This window comes from Lethenteron reissneri, chromosome 23 (genome assembly GCF_015708825.2).
Source record: "Lethenteron reissneri isolate LAM-NWPU_2019-01 chromosome 23, ASM1570882v1, whole genome shotgun sequence".
NCBI lineage: Eukaryota > Metazoa > Chordata > Hyperoartia > Petromyzontiformes > Petromyzontidae > Lethenteron > Lethenteron reissneri.
The window spans coordinates 1,801,868-1,825,265 of record NC_083801.1 but is presented as its reverse complement, the minus strand read 5'-3'; the positions used below and the strand labels follow the sequence as shown (position 1 = coordinate 1,825,265).

General features: G+C 47.1%; 1 protein-coding gene across 1 annotated transcript in view; it reads left to right on the top strand.

Moving 5' to 3' along the window:
* Nucleotides 1-22,826, top strand: part of LOC133345827 (integrin alpha-8-like) — a 126,482-nt gene extending 103,656 nt beyond the window's left edge. Inside the window, exons 27-30 of the mRNA XM_061556844.1 lie at nt 12,526-12,639; nt 16,371-16,472; nt 17,604-17,726; nt 19,778-22,826. Of these exons, the coding sequence (XP_061412828.1) occupies nt 12,526-12,639; nt 16,371-16,472; nt 17,604-17,726; nt 19,778-19,870 (432 nt within the window). The 3' untranslated portion in view covers nt 19,871-22,826. The remainder of the gene's footprint in view (nt 1-12,525; nt 12,640-16,370; nt 16,473-17,603; nt 17,727-19,777) is intronic.
* Nucleotides 22,827-23,398: the final 572 nt, after the last annotated feature.

Below are 23,398 nucleotides of genomic sequence, written 5' to 3'. Positions count from 1 at the left end.
AAATCGAGAAAAGGCACCAAAACAAAATGTACAAAAACTTTTTTTTATCATAACAAATAAATATATTTTTAAATGCCTTGACCTACTGTACCACTGCTGCCCATGTATAATCCCCCCCTCGACACAAATGTCATAGGTAGCTGATTTTCAAAGGGAAGCGAGTTTTATTAAATTATTGTTACATTTCAAAGGCAGAGATCTAAGAGAGTGATAAGGGCTGTAAAGATTAGCCTGCCCGGATCACAGCAATGCCAGCTCGTGTGTCACTGACGGCTGCTCACAGCCTCTGGAAGAAAGGCTTCCCCACACCGCTGCATTGGTCATGGGTGATATTTGACCATACTTCACCATTCGGGTTGCTACCTGTCCGGGAATTGGGCACTACATTGGCGAGATGTTAACTACCTCGCCTGGTATGCAGGAGGTCGTGGGTTTGATCCCCTGACGCATGCTTATTTTGAGTTTGCATGTCTCTCTCCCCGTTGAGAGCATTTGGCTGCTTTAAATGTCCACGTGATAAGCCCCTTCTTTGAACTCTCATTGGTGGCCAGGTCGCTTCTGAAAAAAAAACTACATATCTCAGTGGGCCTTAGTAAAATAAAAATTGTTTACATTATTTTTTATTATTTTCGTGCCGGGTGGCAGGAATTGATTTGTAACAAGTTCCGTTCCAGCGGCGTTGCTGTGTGGAACTGTATTGCAGGGATACTGCACAGTTCTGATACCGGGCCGCCGAGGCTGGCTTGAGAAACAAGTATGGGACGGATTTGGCCGGCAGTGTAAAAACGTTGGTGACGCACCGCGCGAGTCGCTGTGGGTCAGTGTCGCACAGGAGTCAGCAACTTGCTGCTCCGGAGCCGCGTGCGGTGGCTCTCTAAGGGCTGCTTCGTGACGCCGTCATTGATCAAGGACCCACCGTCTCCTAGTTACGTGCATTGCGGCTCTTGAGATATTGAGGGTTTTTGTTTCTGTCATTTGGTTGCTGACCCCGGTATAGTGCATCGTGGGGGATGGGAAGGGGGGCATCCCCCAACACCCCCCAACACCCCCACCCTTTCGAATGTGTGTATGGGGGGCGGTAGAGCCGAATGCTGCGCTGCGAACCCGGCGACCCGAGTTCGATTCCCGCTCACGGCAAATACCAGTAACGATTATCTGAATCCGCCCTGGGCCTCCCCCAGGTTGACTCAGCCTCAAATGCGGTGCGTAAACATCTCCACGAGGGATACAAAGGCGGCCAGGCATGGTGCTCGCCACCTACCCCTTTGTGTACCGTGCCGGCCTTCATGGGTCCTCACTAACAGCATTTGCCCCAACAGTCTGTGAAGGCAAATAAGGGATCTTTGTTTTTTGTGACTGTTTTCATATGTTAATGTGCACGTTTAGGTGCAGCAAGTGGATTATTGAATCAATCTGTGTGAAGGTTTGAATGCTATACCCTCTAAAAGTATCCTCTGGGTAATGCAATTTCATCCCACATGCAAAGCACACGAAGAAATCGTCTTTCCTGGGAAGTCAAATTCTTCAGCACTATCTTCACCTTCGTCATGGACTTCAAGAGCAGCAGCGGAAGCAACAGCAGCTGGTCATAATTATAAATGCTATCTGCAGCCTCAGTGTGGCTTAAGTAGATGGCAAAAGTGTTTTACGTGACTTCGGATTTCACGACGACAATTTCTAGCGACAACTAAGTTGACGTTGATACCGCACGTAACGCGAGCTGTTGCCGCGGAACCGTCTCTTGTTCTGCTTGGCCCACGGGACGTGAACTAAAACATGAATCGCCAGAACTGTTTCAAAAGTGGCGGTGTCACGAGTCCTCCCCTCGTGGGCCCAGGTGATAAGCCAGGAAGTCGGGGGTCCTCTGGCCCCAGGAGCGTCTCTTTGCATTGCAGTCATTTAAGCCGGCAAAATCTTATGAACGTGCCAGTTGAATATTTCGCGGGCAGGCCGATGGACTGAGCTACTTTTGTATTTCTGTGGCGATTTAAGGGCCGATGAACAAACAAACAACCGCTCCACTGCAGCGCCCGTTGAGGACTCTTAAATAAACTTTCACACATTGACCTGTGTTGAACTCCTTTCGCACCGTACGGAGCCAACCCGTGCCATCATTTGTGGCGGATGACAATAAAGGTCCACAGAGAGGGTTAACGAAGGAGTGGGGGGGGGGGGTTGAAGAGACGTCGAAAGGGAAACACAGAGAGCGGCTTTGTGCAGGCAAGGCCCCTCGGGGAAGGGGGGGGGGTTGTCAGGCTGGAGGAGTAATCGCGCTCCGAATTGCAGGGGGAGAGGACAGGAAATCCGCGGCGATGGGGCTACTCTCGAACGCCCTTTTCCTGCGCCGGGCAACGGAAAAAGAGACGCGTCCCCCGTTGTAAACGGCGGCGAAACTTCCCGAACGTTCCACGCTTTTCCGGTAAAACGTCGCCCTCTCAATTATTCATCGCCTGCACGTCACTCGGGGCCTGCGAAGGCCATCAGTCCGCACGCGCTGGGCGGGACGATTGATGCGTGCGGTGGCGGCGGTGCCGATGGAAACGTGCGTTAAATATTCACGCCGCCCCCTTTGGGGACACATCTTGGGTGTTCGCTGCACGTTCGGCCACTGCGGCCAGCGCCGTTGCTGCTAGGTGAGGAATTCTTGTTGTTGCCTTGATGGAGGCAGTGCCGGATGAAGCTAGTGCGGGGCCTCTAGCATGCGTTCTAAAGGGGCCCGAAATAAATAAATAAAGCACGTAAATATTCAAACACCAGTTTTTTTACTTGCATAGTAAAGTCAAAGTCTTTTTTTTATTTGCTATACAGCCAGATAATACGACAAATCGCTAACCTTAAACACCCAGTCGTTCATAAAAGTTTAGGGCAGTATAGTACTATAGTAATAGAGCAAGCGCAGAATCACTGAACCGGAATTGATAGCTTGAAAGCATTGAGCGCGGGGCCCTTGAAAGTGCAGGACCCGTAGCTACTAATCCACGTTACTACACGTGCAGCTACTACTACACGTGCAACTACTACTACACGTGCAGCTACTACTACACGTGCAGCTACTACTACACGTGCAGCTACTACTACACGTGCAGCTACTACTACACGTGCAGCTACTACTACACGTGCAGCTACTACTACACGTGCAGCTACTACTACACACGCAGCTACTACTACACGTGCAGCTACTACTACGTGTGTAGCTACTACTACACATGCAGCTACTACTACACGTGCAGCTACTACTACACACGCAGCTGCTACTACACATGCAGCTACTACTACACGTGCAGCTACTACTACACATGCAGCTACTACTACACGTGCAGCTACTACTACACGTGCAGCTACTACTACGTGTGTAGCTACTGCGTGTGTAGCTACTTGTGCCCCGAGGATAATCCGGCACTGGATGGATGTAATCGCCGCGTGAGCCGAGGCAGTTATACCAGAGACGCGGCTTTAGCTTTCATTGTATTGCAGCCAAACCCTATTACACGCGGTTGATGATTCATTCCTATCTCAACAACAACAACAAAAAACGAAGTAAAAACAAAACCTGGGAAGCGAACGCTTGCCGGATTGGCGCCAGGTTCATTTCCTCGTGTTATTGCCTGCGGGAGGCATTGCCATCTAGTGCCGACTGGGGTGCGACATCAACGCAATCACCGACGCGTTGCACAGAGCAACGTGCGCGTTGCACAGAGCAACGTGCGCGTTGCACAGAGCAACGTGCACGTTGAAGGCGACGAAGATTCGTCGATGTGAATCGAGCGAGAGAATTCGCCCCTTGTGGGAGTAGAACAGAAACAAACTCATCACATTCATCGATAACACCGCGGCATATACAAAAATAACAAGTGTAAAGTAAGCGACGTTTCGGGCAATTGCCCTTATTCCCAGCGCATAGGCCAAAAGGGGTAGAGGTGGGAGTGTTTATCCCGGCCGGTTGAGTGTTTATCCAAATCGTGCAATCTAAATCTCTGCCCCCACGTTAGCCTCAAAGGTTGGTTTCGTGAATGTGCTGGAAGAACACGTGCGTGGAATCTAAAGGCTAAAATCCTCACGGATTACTTTGTGCGGTGATACTTTTAAGATATTAAGCAAATGTTCATTGCATAGCAACTTCCGATTAGCACGGTTGGTTATGTACGGTGCGAAAGAGGTTCAACATACATACATACATAGTGAAAGGGCAAGACTGTTAAACAGTTCGCGGAGACCCTTTTGAATTCGGAATTCACACCACGCACTCAACCGCTTACCCACACTTTGTCATTAAAAATAGATCACAGCGATACCCCGATGTACGTCTGACCCTTTAACGTCCTCTCACAAGTACGTCGTCACGTTATTAACACCGCTACCCGCACCGACGTCGCTGACAGCATCATCCATCCTTTCTCGTATCCGTCGCCTCGGCCTTCGCCTCCACCTACCACGTAAATCGCTTTCGATTTGCTTCGTTTCGATATTCACCGTGGCACCTTTCAGGAACGCACCCCCGACGTAAACCGGGGTATTTTATTTTTTATTTTATTTTACTTTTATTAATTTCAATTTTTTACCTACGTGACTTTACCGAAACAACCTACGAATATGAATCCTTGCAGTCACGAAAGCTTCAAATCTAGAATTATCACTGTACTGTATTTATTAACTGTGAGGTGGTCAGACACCTCGCCGAGGTCATGTCCTTGTCAAAGTAGTCGAGACATTGCCACTCAACCCCTATGCATTATTAAAGACAAACTGCTTTGCAAATGTTTAACGTGGGCGGGGGGGGGGGTAGATCTCAGTTTGGTCACCAGCAACTACAAAAGCAAACCTTCAAGGCAACTGAAAACAGCTGAACACCTGAACATGGATCACTCTGTGGTCGGTATCTGAGACCCCCCCCCCCCCCCCCCACAGAATCACTGAAGGTTACGTGGTGTCACCCTCTGGAATTGTTTGCCGATTGAGATTGTCCCCATGCTGGCAGTACGGTGTGAGCAGTCAGAGAGCCTCCTTAGCCATGTACATCAACCCGCAATAGAGCCGTGCCAATGGAACTGGTGATCGAAGCCAGCTTAGCAGTAAATTAGGCCGAAACAACCCAACCCACTTGGTGGCACGAACACAGATGTCGGAACCGTTGTGTATATTCTGCACTCGTTTTACAACTCTACGCGGCTACCGTGAAACGGCCCAGCACGTTTAAAATAACTATTATTCCTGCTGCACTCCAACTTTGGGGTCCAAATACCATGACCACAAAGGCACAACATCAAGGCGTGAGCCGACGCTCGTTTACGCCGTGTTCCCATGACGATTAAAAAATAGAGCTAGGGCAGTGGCGGACCATTCCTGGAGCTGCCCGGCACCGCAAAGACTCCTGTGCCCCAAACCCATGGCTCGGCCCTCCCTTCAGTCTCCCCTCACCCCTGCCTCTCCTTCTCCCTCTATAGCCAGAGGGAAACAATTATACACGTATACTTATTTGCCTTTATACGGTGTGCAATGCGTGCCTGGGGTTTCACTCTTTGTATTTGCCGGAGAAAGAACTAAAAATATTACAACTATTTTTTATTTTACCAGGTAAGGCCCACCGAGCTGTACAGCTCGTTTTCAGAAGCGACCTGGCCACAAATGATAGCTCGACTAAGTGGCTTATCATCATGTGGAAATGTATAGCAGCCACATACTCTGAAAGCACGTTTCTAAATGTGGAGGGAAAAACCGGAGAACCCGGAGAAAAATCCACTCGACCACGGGGAGAGAGACACGCAAACTCCAAATATACAGCAGGCCTCAGGTTCGGGATCGAACCCACTACCTCCTGCATACCAGGCGAGGGAGTTAACATCTCGCCATATATTCTATCTATTGCTTTTATGGAGTTATGTTTTGCCACCTTTTGCTATTGTGTTTTTCCCTACGTATCAAAACTGCCCTCCGAGTGGATCGGGCATGCGGGTCGGCGTTCACGGCACGTGTCCCTTCTGCGCCGACTGCGGGTCATCGCCACTCACTCCGAGAGTCAACGTCCGCAGAGATTGCTTCTCCAGTGAGCATAGAGGCGCTGCTCATCTCCCGTTTACAGCCCGGAGCCACTGGTGGAAATTCCACATTCCTGTGGTGGAGACGAGTCCATCCATAGGGTCACCACTGTCGATCTTCCCCACAAAGGCATCGCATTCCAATCGAAGTATTTGGATAATTGTTCAGCTGTGTGTCTGGATTTCAACCGTTCATCCTTGTTCCTGATATATAATCTGGTGACAGCCCACGGAGACCTTCCAGGATGTCCTAGGTTGAAAAAGTAAAACTGTTTAAGCCACAAAACAACAACTCTATATAGCACTACAAGGCAAGGGGGGCTTGATGCTCAAATCGTCAACACGAGACTACAAAAATCGGTACCATAAATCTCAGGACTTAAGCACTGGAAAAGGTCCAAAAATGTACGAATTTAAAACATTCTCAAAAAGCAAGTAGATAGCTGTCAATGTTTAAGCGTAGCCAAGTTTACCGCTGCGTCCACTCCATTCCGTTTCCTCGAAGTGGGCGAGCGTCTGCTACACATGTCCAAATGATGGGCCACTTTGTTTAGCTATCATTTGTGGCCAGTCGCTTTTGAAAAATAAGTTAATAACTCAGTGGGCTTTGCCTGGTAGGACGGGGATGGTTGAATTTTATTCGTATGTGTTTGGGTGAATTATTTACCTCTCTTGCACCTTGCGCTGCTATTATATTTTTGTACTGCTCGTTGTTGTAACGTTCTTACCCGCCCTTACTCGACAAATGTGAAAAAAGCTTTATAGCTCATTGGATTCCTCCAGTATGAATACATATTCTGATTCTGGCTAGGTACGGCGCGAAAGAAGTCCTGCATGCGTACTACATGGCACACACGAAAGGGGGTAGGCGTACCTACATGTATTCACGTGGGGCCGGTTATTTGACCGCTACGTTCGTTTACCTTATTTGGATGTGCGTAACGTTGACGTGCACCATTCGGGCTATGGTGACGCAGCACACAACCGGTCTTACGTATGTAAAGATTGATCTCAGTGGGTCGAGGTTTCCCGGTGCATTGTGTGAACTTCAGCACGCGGGAGTCGGAGAGTTTGATCTCGATTTGAAGTTTTCGTGACTGCAGGGATCCATACTCTTTGGTTCTTTCGGTAAAGTCACGTAGGTAGAAAATAAATTAAATCACGTTTCGATTACAACACAAGCAATCATCATCAGGTGGGAAAATCACAGCAAGAACATTTTTTTTCTGAAGTGGGAGAAATAATTTTCTTGCTGTGGTTTTCCCACTTGATGATGATTGCTTGTGTTGCAATCGAAACGTGGTGATTTAATTTATTTTATTTTATACCTACGTGACTTTACCGAAAGAACCAAAGAGTCGGAGGGTTTTGCCACGGAGCTGCCCACACCAACCACCTCACGTGTGCCGTGCCAGCCTCAACAGGACCTGACACATCTTGCCCTCATGTAGCCAACAGGCTCCATCGGGGTAAGGAGGAGGGTGTGGGATCGGCGTGTGTGGAAAGTGAAAACACGGCGGCGAGTCACGAGTAGAATGTTGCGTTGGCACGGTGCCCAGCTTCAGACATCAGTGGGGAAGTTTGTTTTGTTTCGTTTGACGAGTCAAGAAGTATCTTGAGCACAGGTGCACCGATTGCGTCCAGCTTCTCGATCGACTCGCCACGACAAAGATCAGAGGGAGCAATTAGGCCGTGCGGGAGGCCCCCGGTGAGGTGAAGCGGTGAGGCCGCAGAGAGGGCCTCTACCCATGTTTGGTGTTGCAAGGGCACTCATTGATAACAGTGGAGCTTGACGCCGAAGCACGTGCTCAAGTTAAATATCAAAGTGAACTTGCTTTTAAGCGCCACTGTTTTAACCCTAATTAAAGTGTCCCAATCACATGGCTATAGTTACGGTAAAATTGCACAGGAAATAAAGTTATAAAGGGTAAATGTGAAGGTTACATGCATTTTGCTGTGGTGGGTGACGGTATCATTTGATGTACGGTATTTCCAAACCCTTGTCGAGAATGGTTTGCAGAAGGGGGTGGCTTACGGGCATACATATCCGGATTGAAAACCGGACCAAAGCTCTCTGGCCATTCACTCAGATTGATTTTAACTGCGCAGCGTGAAAATGAAGTGACTGTGTGGCTTAGGGGATTATGGCTATAATCGTGTGTAGATTTCACGCCGACGAGACTCGTGGTTTGATTATTTTCTCTCTCATTTTATATGGACTGAGACTTTTGTGCAAGCAAGTTCGGTTTCCTTAGCTTGTTCACCGGTGAACACACTGTTCAATACATTTAGTTTGGTGACGTATTTCGTTTCGCCTGTCTCTGAACACGTTATACGTATATCACATTGTATCCCTTTGAAGTCGGCAACAAAAGCACCAATGTGGGAAATGTATGTACGTTGAACTTCGTACGTAGTCAACCGTGCTAATCGGACGTGACTGGCTCCGTCAGAGGAATGTGCAATTTCCACCATATGGCTAAGGAGTTCTGGCAGAGATGAACACTGCCCCATACTCGTTTGTGCATGGGGACACTGATCTTATTTTTACACAGCATTTAGGGAGTCATTCCATGGCTGAGGTGAAGAAGGCCTCTAGGGAGGTAATGCCTGAAGTCTCTCCCGAGATCACTCCAAACGCGATTTCAGGCTCTGCCATCTCTCTCTCGAGAGAGAGTTCCAGATAATACATTTTGTTTTGTGGACCAAAGCCAATGATACAATAGGCATGGAATTGGTTGTAAAATACTAAAATAAAATAAAAACACGTCGAAAAAGCAATACTGTGTGAAAGGTTCAAGACACTAAAGTGGTATTTTATGTTCTTGAGGGAGTAAAGTGGCAGTTGTTTTAACGTTTGCTGGGCATTCTTGTCTCTGGAATGTGTAAATATCCAAGGAGGCTAAGTCATCATTGATATCTTCTTCCTCGTTTTCCATTTCTATAATTTAAATATTGACATTCCAGTTAAGAATGTCCTATGTCAACGTTTCAAACCGCAGAACAACGACACTGCAAAGTCTGGGCATTAACAGTGCCCAATGCCATGAAATTGTGTCTATCATGTGTAGCTGGGAGATTTTTTTTTAGGGTCACCCACTTGAGGCTGAGAGACAAACCAGACGGTTCAATGGGCTCTTTTAAAATGCCGCCACGGTAATTTGAAGCACACACGCGCCTTACTTCCCTCCCTCCCTGGAGTGTTGTGAGCCCACCGCGGATAGGGTTGGGACGACGACGAGAAAGGAGAGCTGCGGCCTGAGTCGAAGACGGTTGTTGTTGGTTTTTTTTAACGACTGGGCTGCCCTGTTTGTCTTGTAATGCTAACTTTAGGATCTGAGCGCACACTTCTAAAGATGACGACGACATTCTTCAGGGAGGTCTGCAGAAGTTGCGCAGTTGCCCTTTAAAATCGGCACCCATTCGTTGGTGCCCCCCCCCCCGCCCCCCAATCAGTTGCTCGCTCGAATGTCAGATGGATCACGTTGTGCGCTGTCGTTCAAATTATTATTTAATTCCTTCATGGGTTTTTAATGCATGTTTCCTCATGGAAAAGCTAAAATTCAGCACACAACACATATCCGAGGTCAGCTTGGATTTAAATAACGTATCATCAATCAGTTGTGATGATAAAAAAAACTATTGGCCACAAGTTGCCCGTGTATTCCTTCCGCTTGGCTTTTGTATGTTCACTTTTACCACTTGGATCCCTAACGTGTAGTTTGACTCTAGGCAAAGGTTGAAGCGATTTCAATCCAAGAACCATCTGCTGCAGCATTTACAGTCCACACTGGGGAACAAGGAAGACATGCCATCGTAGGACTTTGCTTCACAACCATCTTACCCGTGCCCCTCTCTCCCTCTGTGTCTGGCTTTCAAATAAACCCCACAACCTAGACTCAACCAAATACAGAGTAAAACCCGACATTTTAGTATCCTTTCATATTCCTTGGTTGAAAGTTACAATTTAATAACGTTACGAAACGCTGTAATAAACATACGTCAAAGCGGTTTACCGCTCAAAGAGAATGTGGGGCAGGACCCATCTGTTTAAGCAGAAGTGGATATTCCACATTCACGTGGCAGGTTGATTCTATTCGTAAGCCAGCGTTCATGTGGCGCCGCAGTGGCAAGATGTTACTCGGTATGCAGGAGGTCGTGGTTTCGATCTCGACCCGGATGCCTGGATATTTGGAGTTTGCACGATCTCCCCGTAGTTGCGTGGATTTTTCTCCGGGTCCTCCGGTTTTTCCCTCCACATTTAGAAACACGCGTTTAGAGTATTTGTCTGCTATAAACTTCCACGTGATAAGCCACTTCATTGAGCTATCAACTGTGGCCAAGTTGCTTCTGCAAAACAGCGATATAGCTCAATGCGCTTTACCTGATAACATTTAAAATAATAGTTTAGTTTATAGTTTCAAAGTGTTACTCATTGTATTGACCCCCAGAGGAATAAAAGGTCAGGTCAGCCCCCGATCCGGGTTTACCTCGCGACCTTCTGACTGCGAACTGCGAGCTCGAACCGTGTGGCCGCCAGAAAAACGAGACGCCACACGTGTCACGCGTCACGTGGCCACCCTCGGCTTGAATCTGGGATCTCGACAGCGTTGGCTTCTGACTCGGTCGGGCACTGCCACGACGCCGTGGCGTCCGATGTGGCGTCCGACTCTGTGAAAGACAACAGAAACTTGAATCCAGGCTGGAAACAAATAGGGTTGGTCACATTTTTTTCAACTCTTTGAGCTGGTGGTATTGACACCTACAGGGCCACACACATTTCTGGTCTGGATAGGGCTGAGAGCTTTTGTACATGCAATGCTGCACACCTTTGTGTGAGTGGTATGCAGGTCAGGGGTTCGATCCCGACCCTGATGCCTGTATATTTGGAGTTTGCATGTCTCTCTCTTCCCCGTAGTCCCGTGGATGTTTTTTTCTCCAGGTCCTCTGGTCTTTCCCTCCCCATTTAGAATCAACAAGAATTTAGATTATTTAGATAATTTGGCTGCTATACATTTCCACGTGATAAGCCACTTCGTTGAGCTATCATTTGTGGCCAGGTCGCTTCTGAAAAAGAAACGAACAGCTCAGTGGGCTTTACCTGGTAAAATAAACACACGAATAGATATATTGTCGTAGTGATTTGTTGACGTTTTCTACACTTGGCACGCCTATCGTATTTTCGTATTGTTTGTTGTTGTAACTTTCTGACCCGCCCCGACTGGACATGCGTGACAAAGAGCTGCACAGCTCATCGGATTCCTCCTCCTGCAGCACAAAGAAACATTCCGATGATTCTGTTAAAGCTTGAAGCACGGGCGTGGGACAAGGGTATAGACACCCTGCAGTCCCGGACGTCGGGTAGATTTCACTGGCCGGACGTCGCGTGGACTTTTCACCGGTGGATGTTTTGCCGCACGCGCGTGTGTGTGTGTAGGTGGGTGTGGGTGTGTGTGTAGGTGGGTGTGTGTGTGTAGGTGGGTGTGTGTGTGTAGGTGTGTGTGTGTGTAGGTGGGTGTGTGTGTGTAGGTGGGTAGGTGTGTGTGTAGGTGTGTGTGTGTGTAGGTGGGTGTGTGTGTATAGGTGGGTGTGTGTGTGTGTGTAGGTGGGTGTGTGTGTGTAGGTGTGTGTGTGTGTGTAGGTGGGTAGGTGTGTGTGTAGGTCTGTGTGTGTGTAGGTGGGTGGGTGTGTGTAGGTGTGTGTATGTAGGTGTGTGTGTGCGTAGGTGGGTGTGCATGTGTAGGTGGGTAGGTGTGTGTGTGTAGGTGGGTAGGTGTGTATGTGGGTGTGTGTAGGTGGGTGGGTGTGTGTAGGTGTGTGTGTGTGTAGGTGGGTGTGTGTAGGTGGGTGGGTGTGTGTGTGTGTGTAGGTGGGTGGGTGTGTGTGTGTGTGTGGAGAGCGGTAGTGTAGCGGTTAGCGATTCCCGCTCACAGCCAACACCCAGTGACGATTTTCTCAACCGGTCCAGGGCCTCCCCTAGGTCGACTCAGCCTCACATGAGTACCTGGTGCGGTGTGTAAACATGGCCACTGGAGAGACAAAGGTGGTCGGGCGCGGTGCTGGCCACCCACCCCCTCGTGTACCATTCCGGCCTTCATAAATGCTCGCTAACAGCACTTGCCCCTACAGTCTGTTAAGTCTTTCCGGGGGAATCTTTGTCTCAAATCTTGAAACTCAATTTTAACCCACTTCCCAATGTGGAATCGACTGCAAACTTGGTATACTTATGTCATACTGATGACAATACTATATTATATCATTAAAACATTTTTTATACTATTTTTATATGTTATGTTTCGGCTTGGGTATAATTGCCCACGCTCAACTGACGTTGGCTGTAATTTGCCATGGCCCCTTACGTTATGGAAAGCTTCGGGGCCACTTCCTGGAGTCGTGGAGTTCTCTAATTACTAGTAGGGTACATTTCAATAAAGCGTGTTTAAAAAAAAAGTTTTTTTTAAATGTTACTTATTTTGTCTTTGTGCCCTGCCAGAATTGCAGCTGGGCCGAGTGTGCCCACGTGCGCTGCGACGTGGGCGTTCTGCACAAGGGAGAGAGCGCCGTGCTGAAGGTGCGGGCCCGGCTCTGGGCCGACACCTTCCTCAAGGTGAGCGAGGCCCTCTTGAGGCCACGCGCCGTTCGCGAGAAGCCCCCCGTGGGGGTTTATAGGGCCCCGGTCCATTCCGGTCCGTCCACTGCAAGGGTGGCACAGTCAGGTTTTTTGCAATTGGGTTTAATTGTCTTTTAATATTAAACCCGATCATTTGAGATTGGGAGAAATCCGGTTTAATTGGTTCTAATTGCAGAACCGCACTTCGCCAACTACTCAACGATGGGCTTCATCCATTCCAAGCTAAGGAACTCACTGGCGCCCACGATTGTGGAGAAGCTCGTGTTCATCAAGACCAACCTGCCCGCCGCATTCTATGACTACCCCGTGCCCGATGGTCCCGAGTACGATAGCAGCACCGACGAGGAAGCAGCCTAAGCCTATCAGAGTTTCGTATTCATTAAACCAGGTTTTAATTCCTCGAAATCGGGTTTAATTGTATTAAAGAAAAAACCCGATGCCTGCCCCTGGAAAAATCGGGTTTTTTCCACCCATGTTCCACTGGCCTTCGTCCCTGCCGCATCGGAAAGCTCCAGGCTGCTTAAAGATTGACGTGCGAGCCGAGATGGAGAACAGTTGTATCATGGAAATGTTTACTATTCATCTTTACATTTGTATTGTGCAGGCGTGATATATAACATTTAACAAGTATGTAATTTCACGTCATCGTATGTCTTATCTGGACAGGTGATGCCATGGTTGGATTCTATCAGCATGCCATTATAATTGTTACGCTTGTTTACCAAGCAGACTCACTGATCCTCAACACTCTCGTTCAAGAGGGTCCTGCCCTGCATGCAATGCCAATTGAGTAATTTGCAGGTACTTTCTCAGCATTGGGATGTTTGGCCAATACGAGTTACACTGTGCGTTGTTTGAGCTGATTAAGACTCCGAGTTAAATCCCAGGCAGAATGATCTCAATCTACAATTGAGCCTGGCTTAGCACATATTCACAGCCTGGCTTAAATTCTATTCACCGTGTCATTTAAGATATTCACTGTGTCCCATATTCATTTATTAAACACGTTCAGAAGTTTTATTTCTCGAGTAAAGCCCATTGAGCTAAGAAGGTATTTTTCAAGGCAAATAACATCAAAGCATTCCACGATCACAAAATATCAAAGACGTGTAAATTGCTTTTTTGTTCCCTTTGCGAGTGTGATACGATTTTTATAGCGAGCTGTAAGTCCACGTGCAATTCTAAAATTAGAATAAATGGCACTCGTTTGAATCTAAAAGTGAATTGGAAACATGGCAACCGTCAGCGTTATCTGAATGCAAGTTCTGTTATGGAACTCGAGCGCCGCCTGCTGGACAAGACAACAAACGGCAGCCTCCGCCACAAGGGGCTCCCAGACGGTTCAGTGTGGCCGGAATGCACAATGCAGCACAGCAGAATGTGTTTATTTTAACGACAGAGCCTACATGGTCACTGATTGGTCTGAGTGAGATGCCAGTCGGCATGTGCTGGTGATGCTCGTGCTTATGAGACGTGACTTATCCACTGCTGGATGAAGACTGTCCCTAGGTTGTCTCAATACCTCATCGTCTGGCAATGCAACGATCCACACACGAGCTGATCTCGCGGCTCGTCTCGATGGCGGTCATCTTCTTTGGGCATGTTCTCTTCATTGGTAGCCATTCCGTCACAAGTCTCATCCCCATTGGCCAGCTTCCCTTCTACCGATGGGCCCTACCCAGTGCCGGATTGTCCTCGTAGCAAAAGTAGCTACATATGTCATGGCTACGGGCCCCGCACTTTCAAGAGCCCCACGCTAAATGCTTTCAAGCTATCAATTCCGGTTCAGTGATTCTGCACTAGCTTTATTACTATAGAATTATACCACCTTCAACTTTTATGAACGACTGGGTGTTTAAGGTTAGTGATTTGTCGTATTATCTGACTCATAGCAAATGAAAAAATACAATTACTTTACTATGCAAGTCAAAAATTAGTGTAAATATTAATGTTTTTTTTTAATTTAGGGCCCCTTTATAACATATGCTACAGGCCCCACACTAGCTTAATCCGGGACTGGCCCAACCAATTGGTTGGCAATCCTGGGATGGCTCAGAAAATTCGATGTAGAGTTGCATGGCCATTCTGGAATTATTGATTAATTTTAAGGCAAATTCGATGTAGAGTTGCATGGCCATTATGGAATTATTGATTAATTTTAAGACAATTCAGGAATATTTTGAGTGTAGATTATTTTGGTTGACAATCCTTGACTTACCTATCATATCAATTATCAATGTATATATGATGAATCTTCTTCGTGATTCATAATTAAATTACTCCCCGAGTGCATGTGCTGTAGTAATACTAACGCGCAACTATGAAAAATAAACTAAATTATATCTTCTGTGAATTAAATCCCCAAGCACTTTTGATGAAAAATCATATCAAACGTTACCATTTCAGCTCACCATTTTAGCTCAACAATTGTGAAGCACGTGGACCCGCTTTTACAATCACATTGAACAGCGTTGTCATGTTAAGTTGAGGGTTTAGTGGCATCACTGCACGTGCACCACGGCGTGGGTGATGACCTGAGTGTGTGCATCATCGCAGCGGCCTGCTCTGACGCAAACGTAGCGCCACGAACCGTGTTCCGTGTGTGTCGTTACGTAAACACACCACGGAGGTGTTGAGCCATGCGACGCAGGTGAACAAGCATCGTCACCGCGGGAAATTGCTCGTCGATGAGTGAGATGCCAAGGCTGAGCCTTGATATTGCTTATTTTACGTCAGCGGGAGTGCTAGGCGTGAGTTGGTGTGCCACATACAGAGAGGCGAGCAAAGCATATGCTTGGGAAACTGTCATACGCAGGCAGCAATTCGTAGCCGTCTGATGTCACTTGTACCGCAAAGCTGCACACGAAGACATTCGTACAACCTCGTCTCTATTCATGGCCGGTGCTAGCGGCTGCTTGGGATGGGCTCTGCACCACCAGATGTTACTCTGGCCCAGCCAAATTCACTCTGCTTAGCGGTGAATCACTGTTACGGTGGCCCCCCACACCGCAGTTGTACTGCCCCCCTCCCCATTCCAGAGCAGCTGGAGCCACGCCTGTATCTTATCCACACCCGTGGAAAATCCAAGAGACTTCCTCGTGTTCGATGCCCCTCCATTCACAAATTCATCGTTGTGTGACTAGTTGCTGTTGATGATTAAAACGTGTCTGTCGAGGCAGACTGATGATCACTATGATCTCCTCGCTGAAGTCAAAAGTTGTTACGTAAGGAGCTGCTGTGCCCCAACCTGATGTGACGAGAAGTCGGAACTATAACTTAAAAATGAATCAAAATCCCCCTGTTTTTGTTCGAATGAGTAACTTACCGTTGTCCAAAACGTAATTGTTTTTTCTTCAATGGCCACTACTGGCGCCGTGGGCTGGATTTAATCGATGGTCTTTATACATTTGAATCTGTCAAATCTACTTTCAGAATTCTGTAGATTTAAAGTAAATTCATTTGAATAAACAAGTGATTTGGAAACTTGGTAATTGGCACACGTACAAGTGCAATTTAGAAAATAACTATACTTTGAGATATTTTTTTTTCTTCAGCATTCCAAGTTTTGTATGTTAAACATCTTTCAGACCGCACGTAGCCAACCGTTGCCAATCGGAGGTGTGGGAGGTTTTGTGATTGCCTCGTGAATAATCCACCCGGTCGCACTCACCCGTGGCTCTGTTTTGTCTCCCCACATGCAATGACAGAGAGAAAACCAGAAGTTTTCCATCCAGGCCTTGGCCAGGTTCGACGTGATGCAGGTGCCCTACCGAATAAAGCCCTCAGAGTACCCCAGCGGCAGCGTGGTGGTAAGCAGCTCCTCACCACTCTCCTTCCCATGAGTGAGCCACGGAACCGCGCGAGCACGGGCCTCGCGTTGTGCTGTCCGCACCGCTCGCTTTCAAGTTTCTCGTCAACTCAATGGAATTGGCTGGAGTTTTGGGGCAGGAGCACAAATCTTCAGGGTTCCGATATTGGTTTGTGGGCTGGCCAGAATTTCGGTTCCAACAGCACTAAGGGGTGTACGAGTGTGTATTATGTTTAAACACTCATAAATTGGCTGAAAACACCTTCATATAGAGAATAGCAGAGCTTGGGCAGTTGCTGGCGCAATCACTGGTGTGTAAACTTTTATGAATATATTCATCAGATTTGTTTCGCTCCAATATTCCCTTCTCACATGTTAAATCAGTGAAAAGTGTTATTCCACTAAAGTTTCATATTGCCTCACAATAAAGGTTTTATCGGGGTTATTATTCTGCTATGTTGAGGCTATTGTGTCAAAACTTCTGCTTCGAGGCGCCCGTGTTGTTTTTATCAAGAGCGGTGGTTTTAAGGGACAGTGATTTGATTTGGCGGCAGTCCTTCCACATGCAATGCCAAAGACGCCTTCTTATTCTTAGGTTTTTTCGGTAAAGTCACGTAGGTAAAACATCAAAATTATTTTATCTTATTATATTATATTATTTTATTTTTATTAATTTTGATTTTTACCTACGTGACTTTACCGAAAAAAACCTAAGAATATGAATCCTTGCAGTCACGAAAGCTTCAAGTCTGGAATAGACGCCTTCTTGGCATCCGATGGTTCGACTTCGTCAGAAATTTCACCGTTCCATCTGCGACCGGTCTCCTAGTGATTGAGAGCTTAGTTCGAGGGAGAAGACGGCTGTCACTTTCTGGACACGTCGCCGCGTCTTGATGCGCAAACTCCTGCAGCAAATTGCGCACTTTAGTTGGCGGTCAACGTTTGAAGTGGACTGCGACCCCCTGTAAAGGAATGGCTCCCACCCGTGACACGTGGATCAAACAATTCACTCGAGACGCCGGTGTATGGCAACAAAAAGCAGTTTGAGCGAATGCTGTCGCAAGAGGTCACACGTGTGGCACAGCGGTCACCCACTGACTGTGCGTGACGAATGAATGATTGTGCACTGCAGGTACAGAGCAAGGTGCTGTGGGCCCGCTCTGACTCGAGCCTGCCGCTGCCCTTCTGGGCCGTGCTGCTCGCCGTCTTCTCGGGGCTGCTGCTGCTCTCCCTGCTCGTCTTCGCCATGTGGATGGTGAGCACTAAGACAAAGGTCACCCGGAGAGCCTCAACAGACTGTTGGGGCAAGTTCTGTTAGTGAGCACGGCACACGAGGGGGTGGGTGGCCAACGCCATGCCCGGCCGCCTTTGTCTCCCAAGTGGCGACATTTAAGGCCTAGTCGACCTAGGGGAGGCCCAGGACCGATTCAGATAAACGTCCCTAGTGTTGGCCGTGAGCAGGAATCGCAACTCGGGTCGCTAACCGCGACCCTAGCGTCTATAACCGCGACCCTACTGCTGGTGCACGCACGCACAGCGGCCAGCCGGCGCTCGGCAAACCAACCGGAGCTCCTGCAGGGAAGGGGCCAACGTCGACGGCGCTTCCCTTTCTCTGCTCCAGTCGCCCAGGAATCGATGCGGTCGGTTCGCTCGTCTGCCGCAGGTTAATCGCATGTTACGAGCGTCAATCGAGATCGGCGCTTCAATCGGGCCTTTTACACGGAGAGAAAGCAAAGTCCGATGAGGGCTGCTGTCACAGCCAAAGTACCTGACCCCCGTGGCGAACGTCCGTTGCAATTGGAAATCCACCTCGGCGAGTTGAATATTGAGATGCCTTTGACGCTGGCAAACGCCGACTGTCAGGACTGTGGACCGTCCGTGTGCGTGGGGATTTCGACCTCAATTTGGAATTTCATATGAAAAGGGAGCAGAGGCCTCCCTTAGCAATGACCAGTCGGAATCACAGCAGCAGCAGCAGTCCATCATTCATAGCTGGAAGTAAATTGCAGTAACTTATAATTGATATCCAGTATGTTTAACAGTGAATGAACAAGAATTTCATCAAATTAAGCCATATTAATAAACAGATGCAATTTCAAATCAACAGTTTGTGTATTAACCTGGTGAAGTTGTAAAAAAAGTACAGTGTTTCTGAAAATATTGGGTTAGAAAAAAATGTGACTAAATATTAACGTAATGAATAATGTGGAAACTGTTAGGATCTAATGGTAGCTCTCTCATTTAGTGTTGCATTCCCTTATTTTTACAAAGCATGTATGTTAAACTATGGATAGCTGCATGTCCCCTCCCGCCCGCTCCGCTCTCAATCTCTCCCACTACTCATCACCGCTCTAAACCTCTCACCCTTTCTACTCCTTTTCCCGACTTACCCCCTTGCACTGCAACAGACTTCCCCTTCCACATTAAGCGAGCAGCACCCTCCCTGTCTTCATTTCCCCTTCTCCCTCGCGACCCCCACCTCTTCTCCCTGGCCCCATCCCTTCCTCCATCCCTAGGTTACCCACCGTAATTCCCGTACCCACTAAACCTCCCTCTGCGTACCCCAATCCCTGTTCACCGTATCACTTTTAGCTACCCTCATTGTACCACTCAACCCTTGTAGAGCACCTGGGATAAAGGCGCTATGCAAATATATGATAAGATATGATAATAAAAATGTATGTACATATACACCGATTGCTGTGCAGTGCATCGATGCATGTGCATCATGCAGCACACTGCGGTGTGTTGCTGCGACAATCGGTCCGCGTAATGTACCGCAGAACTGTCGCGGTGTCGTGTATGCTGTGTGTAACGTACGGCAGTGTTTTGCTCATCTTCGCTTGTATTTGTGACTTGTGAGGCAGAGATTGTGGCGTTTGTTGCGGAGTTTACATGCTGGCCGCTTCTTGAACACGGGACCTCATTCCTAATTTTTGACAAAACCTTCGCAAAGTCGAATGTTGGTTGTTTATCGAGACACTGTTTTGAGGCCGATTTCATTTAACATTGGCCTCTAAGGTCACGGTGCTACGAGGAGTCCAATCACAGATCTGTGATCAAAACTTGTATTGCCCATGAGAACTCACACACTTGGGGAAAGTGAGAGTTTTGAAAGATGGGAAAAAAATTATAATAACAATAACACTTCCTCTTCCATACACGTAAGGTCTTCCAACGATTTGGGAACCAGTTATTGCCACATACTCCCAAAATAGAAAGTACTCAATACACAGACTGCCTCATGTAATGACTATACTGCGTTATACATTCCGGTGTTTATGTCTCCCCATCTTGGCCCACAAGGTGGGCTTTTTCCACCGCAAGAGGCCCCCACAGAAGGACGAAACCAACCAGCAGACCCAGGCAGCCCCAGCGTCCAACGGCCACGAGGCGTGACCCAGCAGCCTCACTGGAGCCAAGCTGTTGCCGTGCGCCTCTCGGCTCCCCGCTCCGCCGAACTTGGACACTGTGTGGCACGAGGCGCCTTGGGGGAATAGGGACATTGCCAGCGCTGGAACTGACCGAGCAAGATCTTCCACCTGACAAACATCACGCGGCGGATGAAGGAGGAAGACTGCCACGTGGTTCTCGTTTCTCTCCTGGAAGGTGCCCAATCGGCTGGGTGCGGCTGAAAGTCGGCGGTGAAGATGGGCGGGACACCCGGTTCAAGCCGTCCAGAGCCACTGCCGCTGCGAAGTTACTCTTTGGCCAAATCACATTATACCTCCTGGAATGCCATTCGCACTCACTCACGGTTTACATATCAGCTACTGAAATGCATCAATTGATTTTAGGCAACATTTCGTTGTTTTGTTACATTCAAGTAAATTGTGTTACACGCTTACGGCGTGAATGGGAAAATTAGCAAGGAGCAACGGTTAACATAGTGAACTTTGGTTTTGACATGAGACTCACCCGTTCTAGCATATATCAGCATCTTTATACATTTTGGTGTTTAGATGCTGGAAAATTTTCTGATACTTTTTTATTTATCCCAAAGGTGTTATACATATTATAGCAAAATAACAACCTATGTATGGCATTTAAACACAAACCAAATAGCACCGCCTGCGTCATTAGCACTGTGTTATAGCAGAAATGTAACATTGATAATTGTTTTTTTATCCTTTTATCTGGCAACAAAACTGACACCTTTTTTTACAAGGAGTCATGTTTGCATTGACCACAATACCTGCGGTCGGAATGCAAACAAAAAACAACTCTGAAAATGTATGTACTGTCCTTGAAATTGATTGGTCCACACCCGAAACAGCTTTTCTTAGAGCCCAGTCTCACATGGAGTTGGACCAGATGACGCCAAGAGGCGCACAACTCAAAGACAATGCAACATCAGAGTTAGGCCAACGTCTTGTAAGATGGTCATATGGATAATTTGCTCACAACGCTTGTATATTGTTCTGATGTGGTACAGTTCGTTATAAGGGTGGACAAGTTTTTGTTTGGCTTGTGCCTGTGCCCCACTGCTAATGCAGCCCCTTCACGTTGTACGATGAGAAGTTTGTGCAAGAAATGCACGAATGCAATTCCACTAACCCTGGAAGTGCTGAGAAAAAAAACAATTTTTATGAAGACTAACGTGATGTATTTCGGTTGTGCTGTATATACCATTGTGAATATGAAACTACGCGTTATAAAGTGAAATATTATTTTGGCCCGCTTACATATGGTGCTATTGAGATTTCATCCATGCAGCAGGGCGCAGCTGTGCCATTGGGTACATAACTTGGCTGATCCCTCAAGTCACGAGCACAACATTCTATCCCACGTGTTCCATGTTTTAATACTCGTGCAGCAATGAACAAATTACGTTTCCCAACAGTGCAGTGTTTGCAGAAATGTCCAGAATGTATGGTCAAGCGTGCACACGTCTTTTTTTTTACGTATGCACACTTTGCTTTATTGTGAATTTCCAACTTGTGACCGAGCAAAATGTAAATATGGCGAGGCTGACGAACTCGAAACGTCTGTACCTCCAGGTTATTACTCTCTTCTGGGTTATTGGGTGCATTTCCATGAAGGTGCTCTTTTTGAGCATCAACTCCATTGCAAAACACTTCCCTTCTGTACATTGACACTTGTAAATATATTTTACCGACACCTCGTTAAAGAATGAACAAAAAGATTAATATTTCACGGCCCTCTTTTTTTTTAATCATTCAGCTGGTGTTGTCAACATCCGATTATCGGGTTAGGCAAATGGGTAAGCAAAGCCTCGTGTTCTCAAGCTGCCACACACCCCAATGAACCATTACCTCGAGCACCGCAGCACAGCAGCTATTTCATAAACGTACCCAGGAAGAAGCCGCCTTACATCGCCTTGAACGTGTTAACAAAGTTAATATGGCGATAGGGAAATACAATATTACTATTGTGGCCATGAACACGAAATTCCTATACTGTACACCACTTTCATCTCTCATCCCTTCGCGCTCAGAATCATGTTTCAAATATTTGCACAAGTCGACGATACTACAGTCAAACTCGTATTTGCTCATTTTTGTTTGTAAGTTGATTGTGGCTCCTTAAAGAATTTGAATTCTCAATAGGGAAACATCAGCTTAGGCCAAAGCCCGCCTTGAGGAACTATCCCAGTGGAGGCGGTCAATTGCAGGGTAGCTGCGCCTTTACCCTTTCCCTAACACATTTGTCCAGCAAAATTATGGGCACCGCGTGTCTTCAGGGTCTCACGCTTTGGTCGGCATCGACTCTCTTGTCCATTCGGCTTGATCCGACACCATACCGCGTCAACCAGCCCATACGGTCTACCCGTATCCTTGTACATGCAAATTTTGTTTTCAGGTCCAGACATTTCAATACGGGCAAATATTTTTCGTCTTTTTGTTGATGTCTCTCCCTGATAAGGGGTTAACAGGTCTTGCGACACAAGCCCCCTTTCTTCCCACGATGGATATGACGACTGTATTCGGTGGAGGCATGTTTCTGTGGGCAGTCACTTTGAGTCTTGTTCTTCTATTTACTGCAAAACTCAGTATGAATGATATACGATACAATAATGCTTTCGATAGTTCACGTGAAGTGCGTTGCTTAGGATTATTTCTAATATACAGCACAGGCTAGAATCCCTCTGATTTACAGCCATCTAAGGTGAGAAGCGTATTGCTGCTCTAAGGAGTAGCACCAATTAGCGTTGTTGAGAATTAAATTAAATAAATCAGCAGAATATACGCCTGCATATCTCTGTAAAAAATGAAAGTGTTTTGTACCCATACCATCAACTTACACGACCTTCTTTCTGGGAGTGCATAAGTTCAGCAGCATTGCTCCAGCACAAGCAAACTCTGGACATGTCTGAATAAACTTGTAAGAAATGCTTCACGTTATCTGGAGATGGATCTTTCCTGTGTCCTGAGCCACGTTTATTGGTGTCTGTTTAGAATCCTGTCTCGGCTCAATTAGTGCAAAAAGATGCATGCACGGTGGAGCGATGGCACACTGAACATGGTGACATAAGGAACATTCTCAACCACGGTTAAGATTGACCTTGCAAAAACAATCAAAAGTTAAACTAAACTATTTTTTGTTACCGCAAGGCCCACTGAGTTATGTAGCTCTTTTTTAAAGCGATCTGGCCACAAACGATAGCTCAACGAAGTGGCTTATGTGAAAATTGATATCAGCCAAATACTCTAAACGCATGTTTCTAAATGTGGAGGTAAAAACCGGAGGACCCGGAGAAAAGTCAATGCGATCACGGGGAGAACATACTCCAAATATACAGCAGGCGTCAGGGTCGGGATCGAGATCGAACCCACGACCTCCTGCATGCCGGGCGAGGCAGTTAACATCTCGCCACCGTGGCGCCCATAACTGAAATGTCACCACCAACACGAGGCTGCATTTGTCAGATACATTGTGAGTTCAGATTATTTATAGAGAAAATAT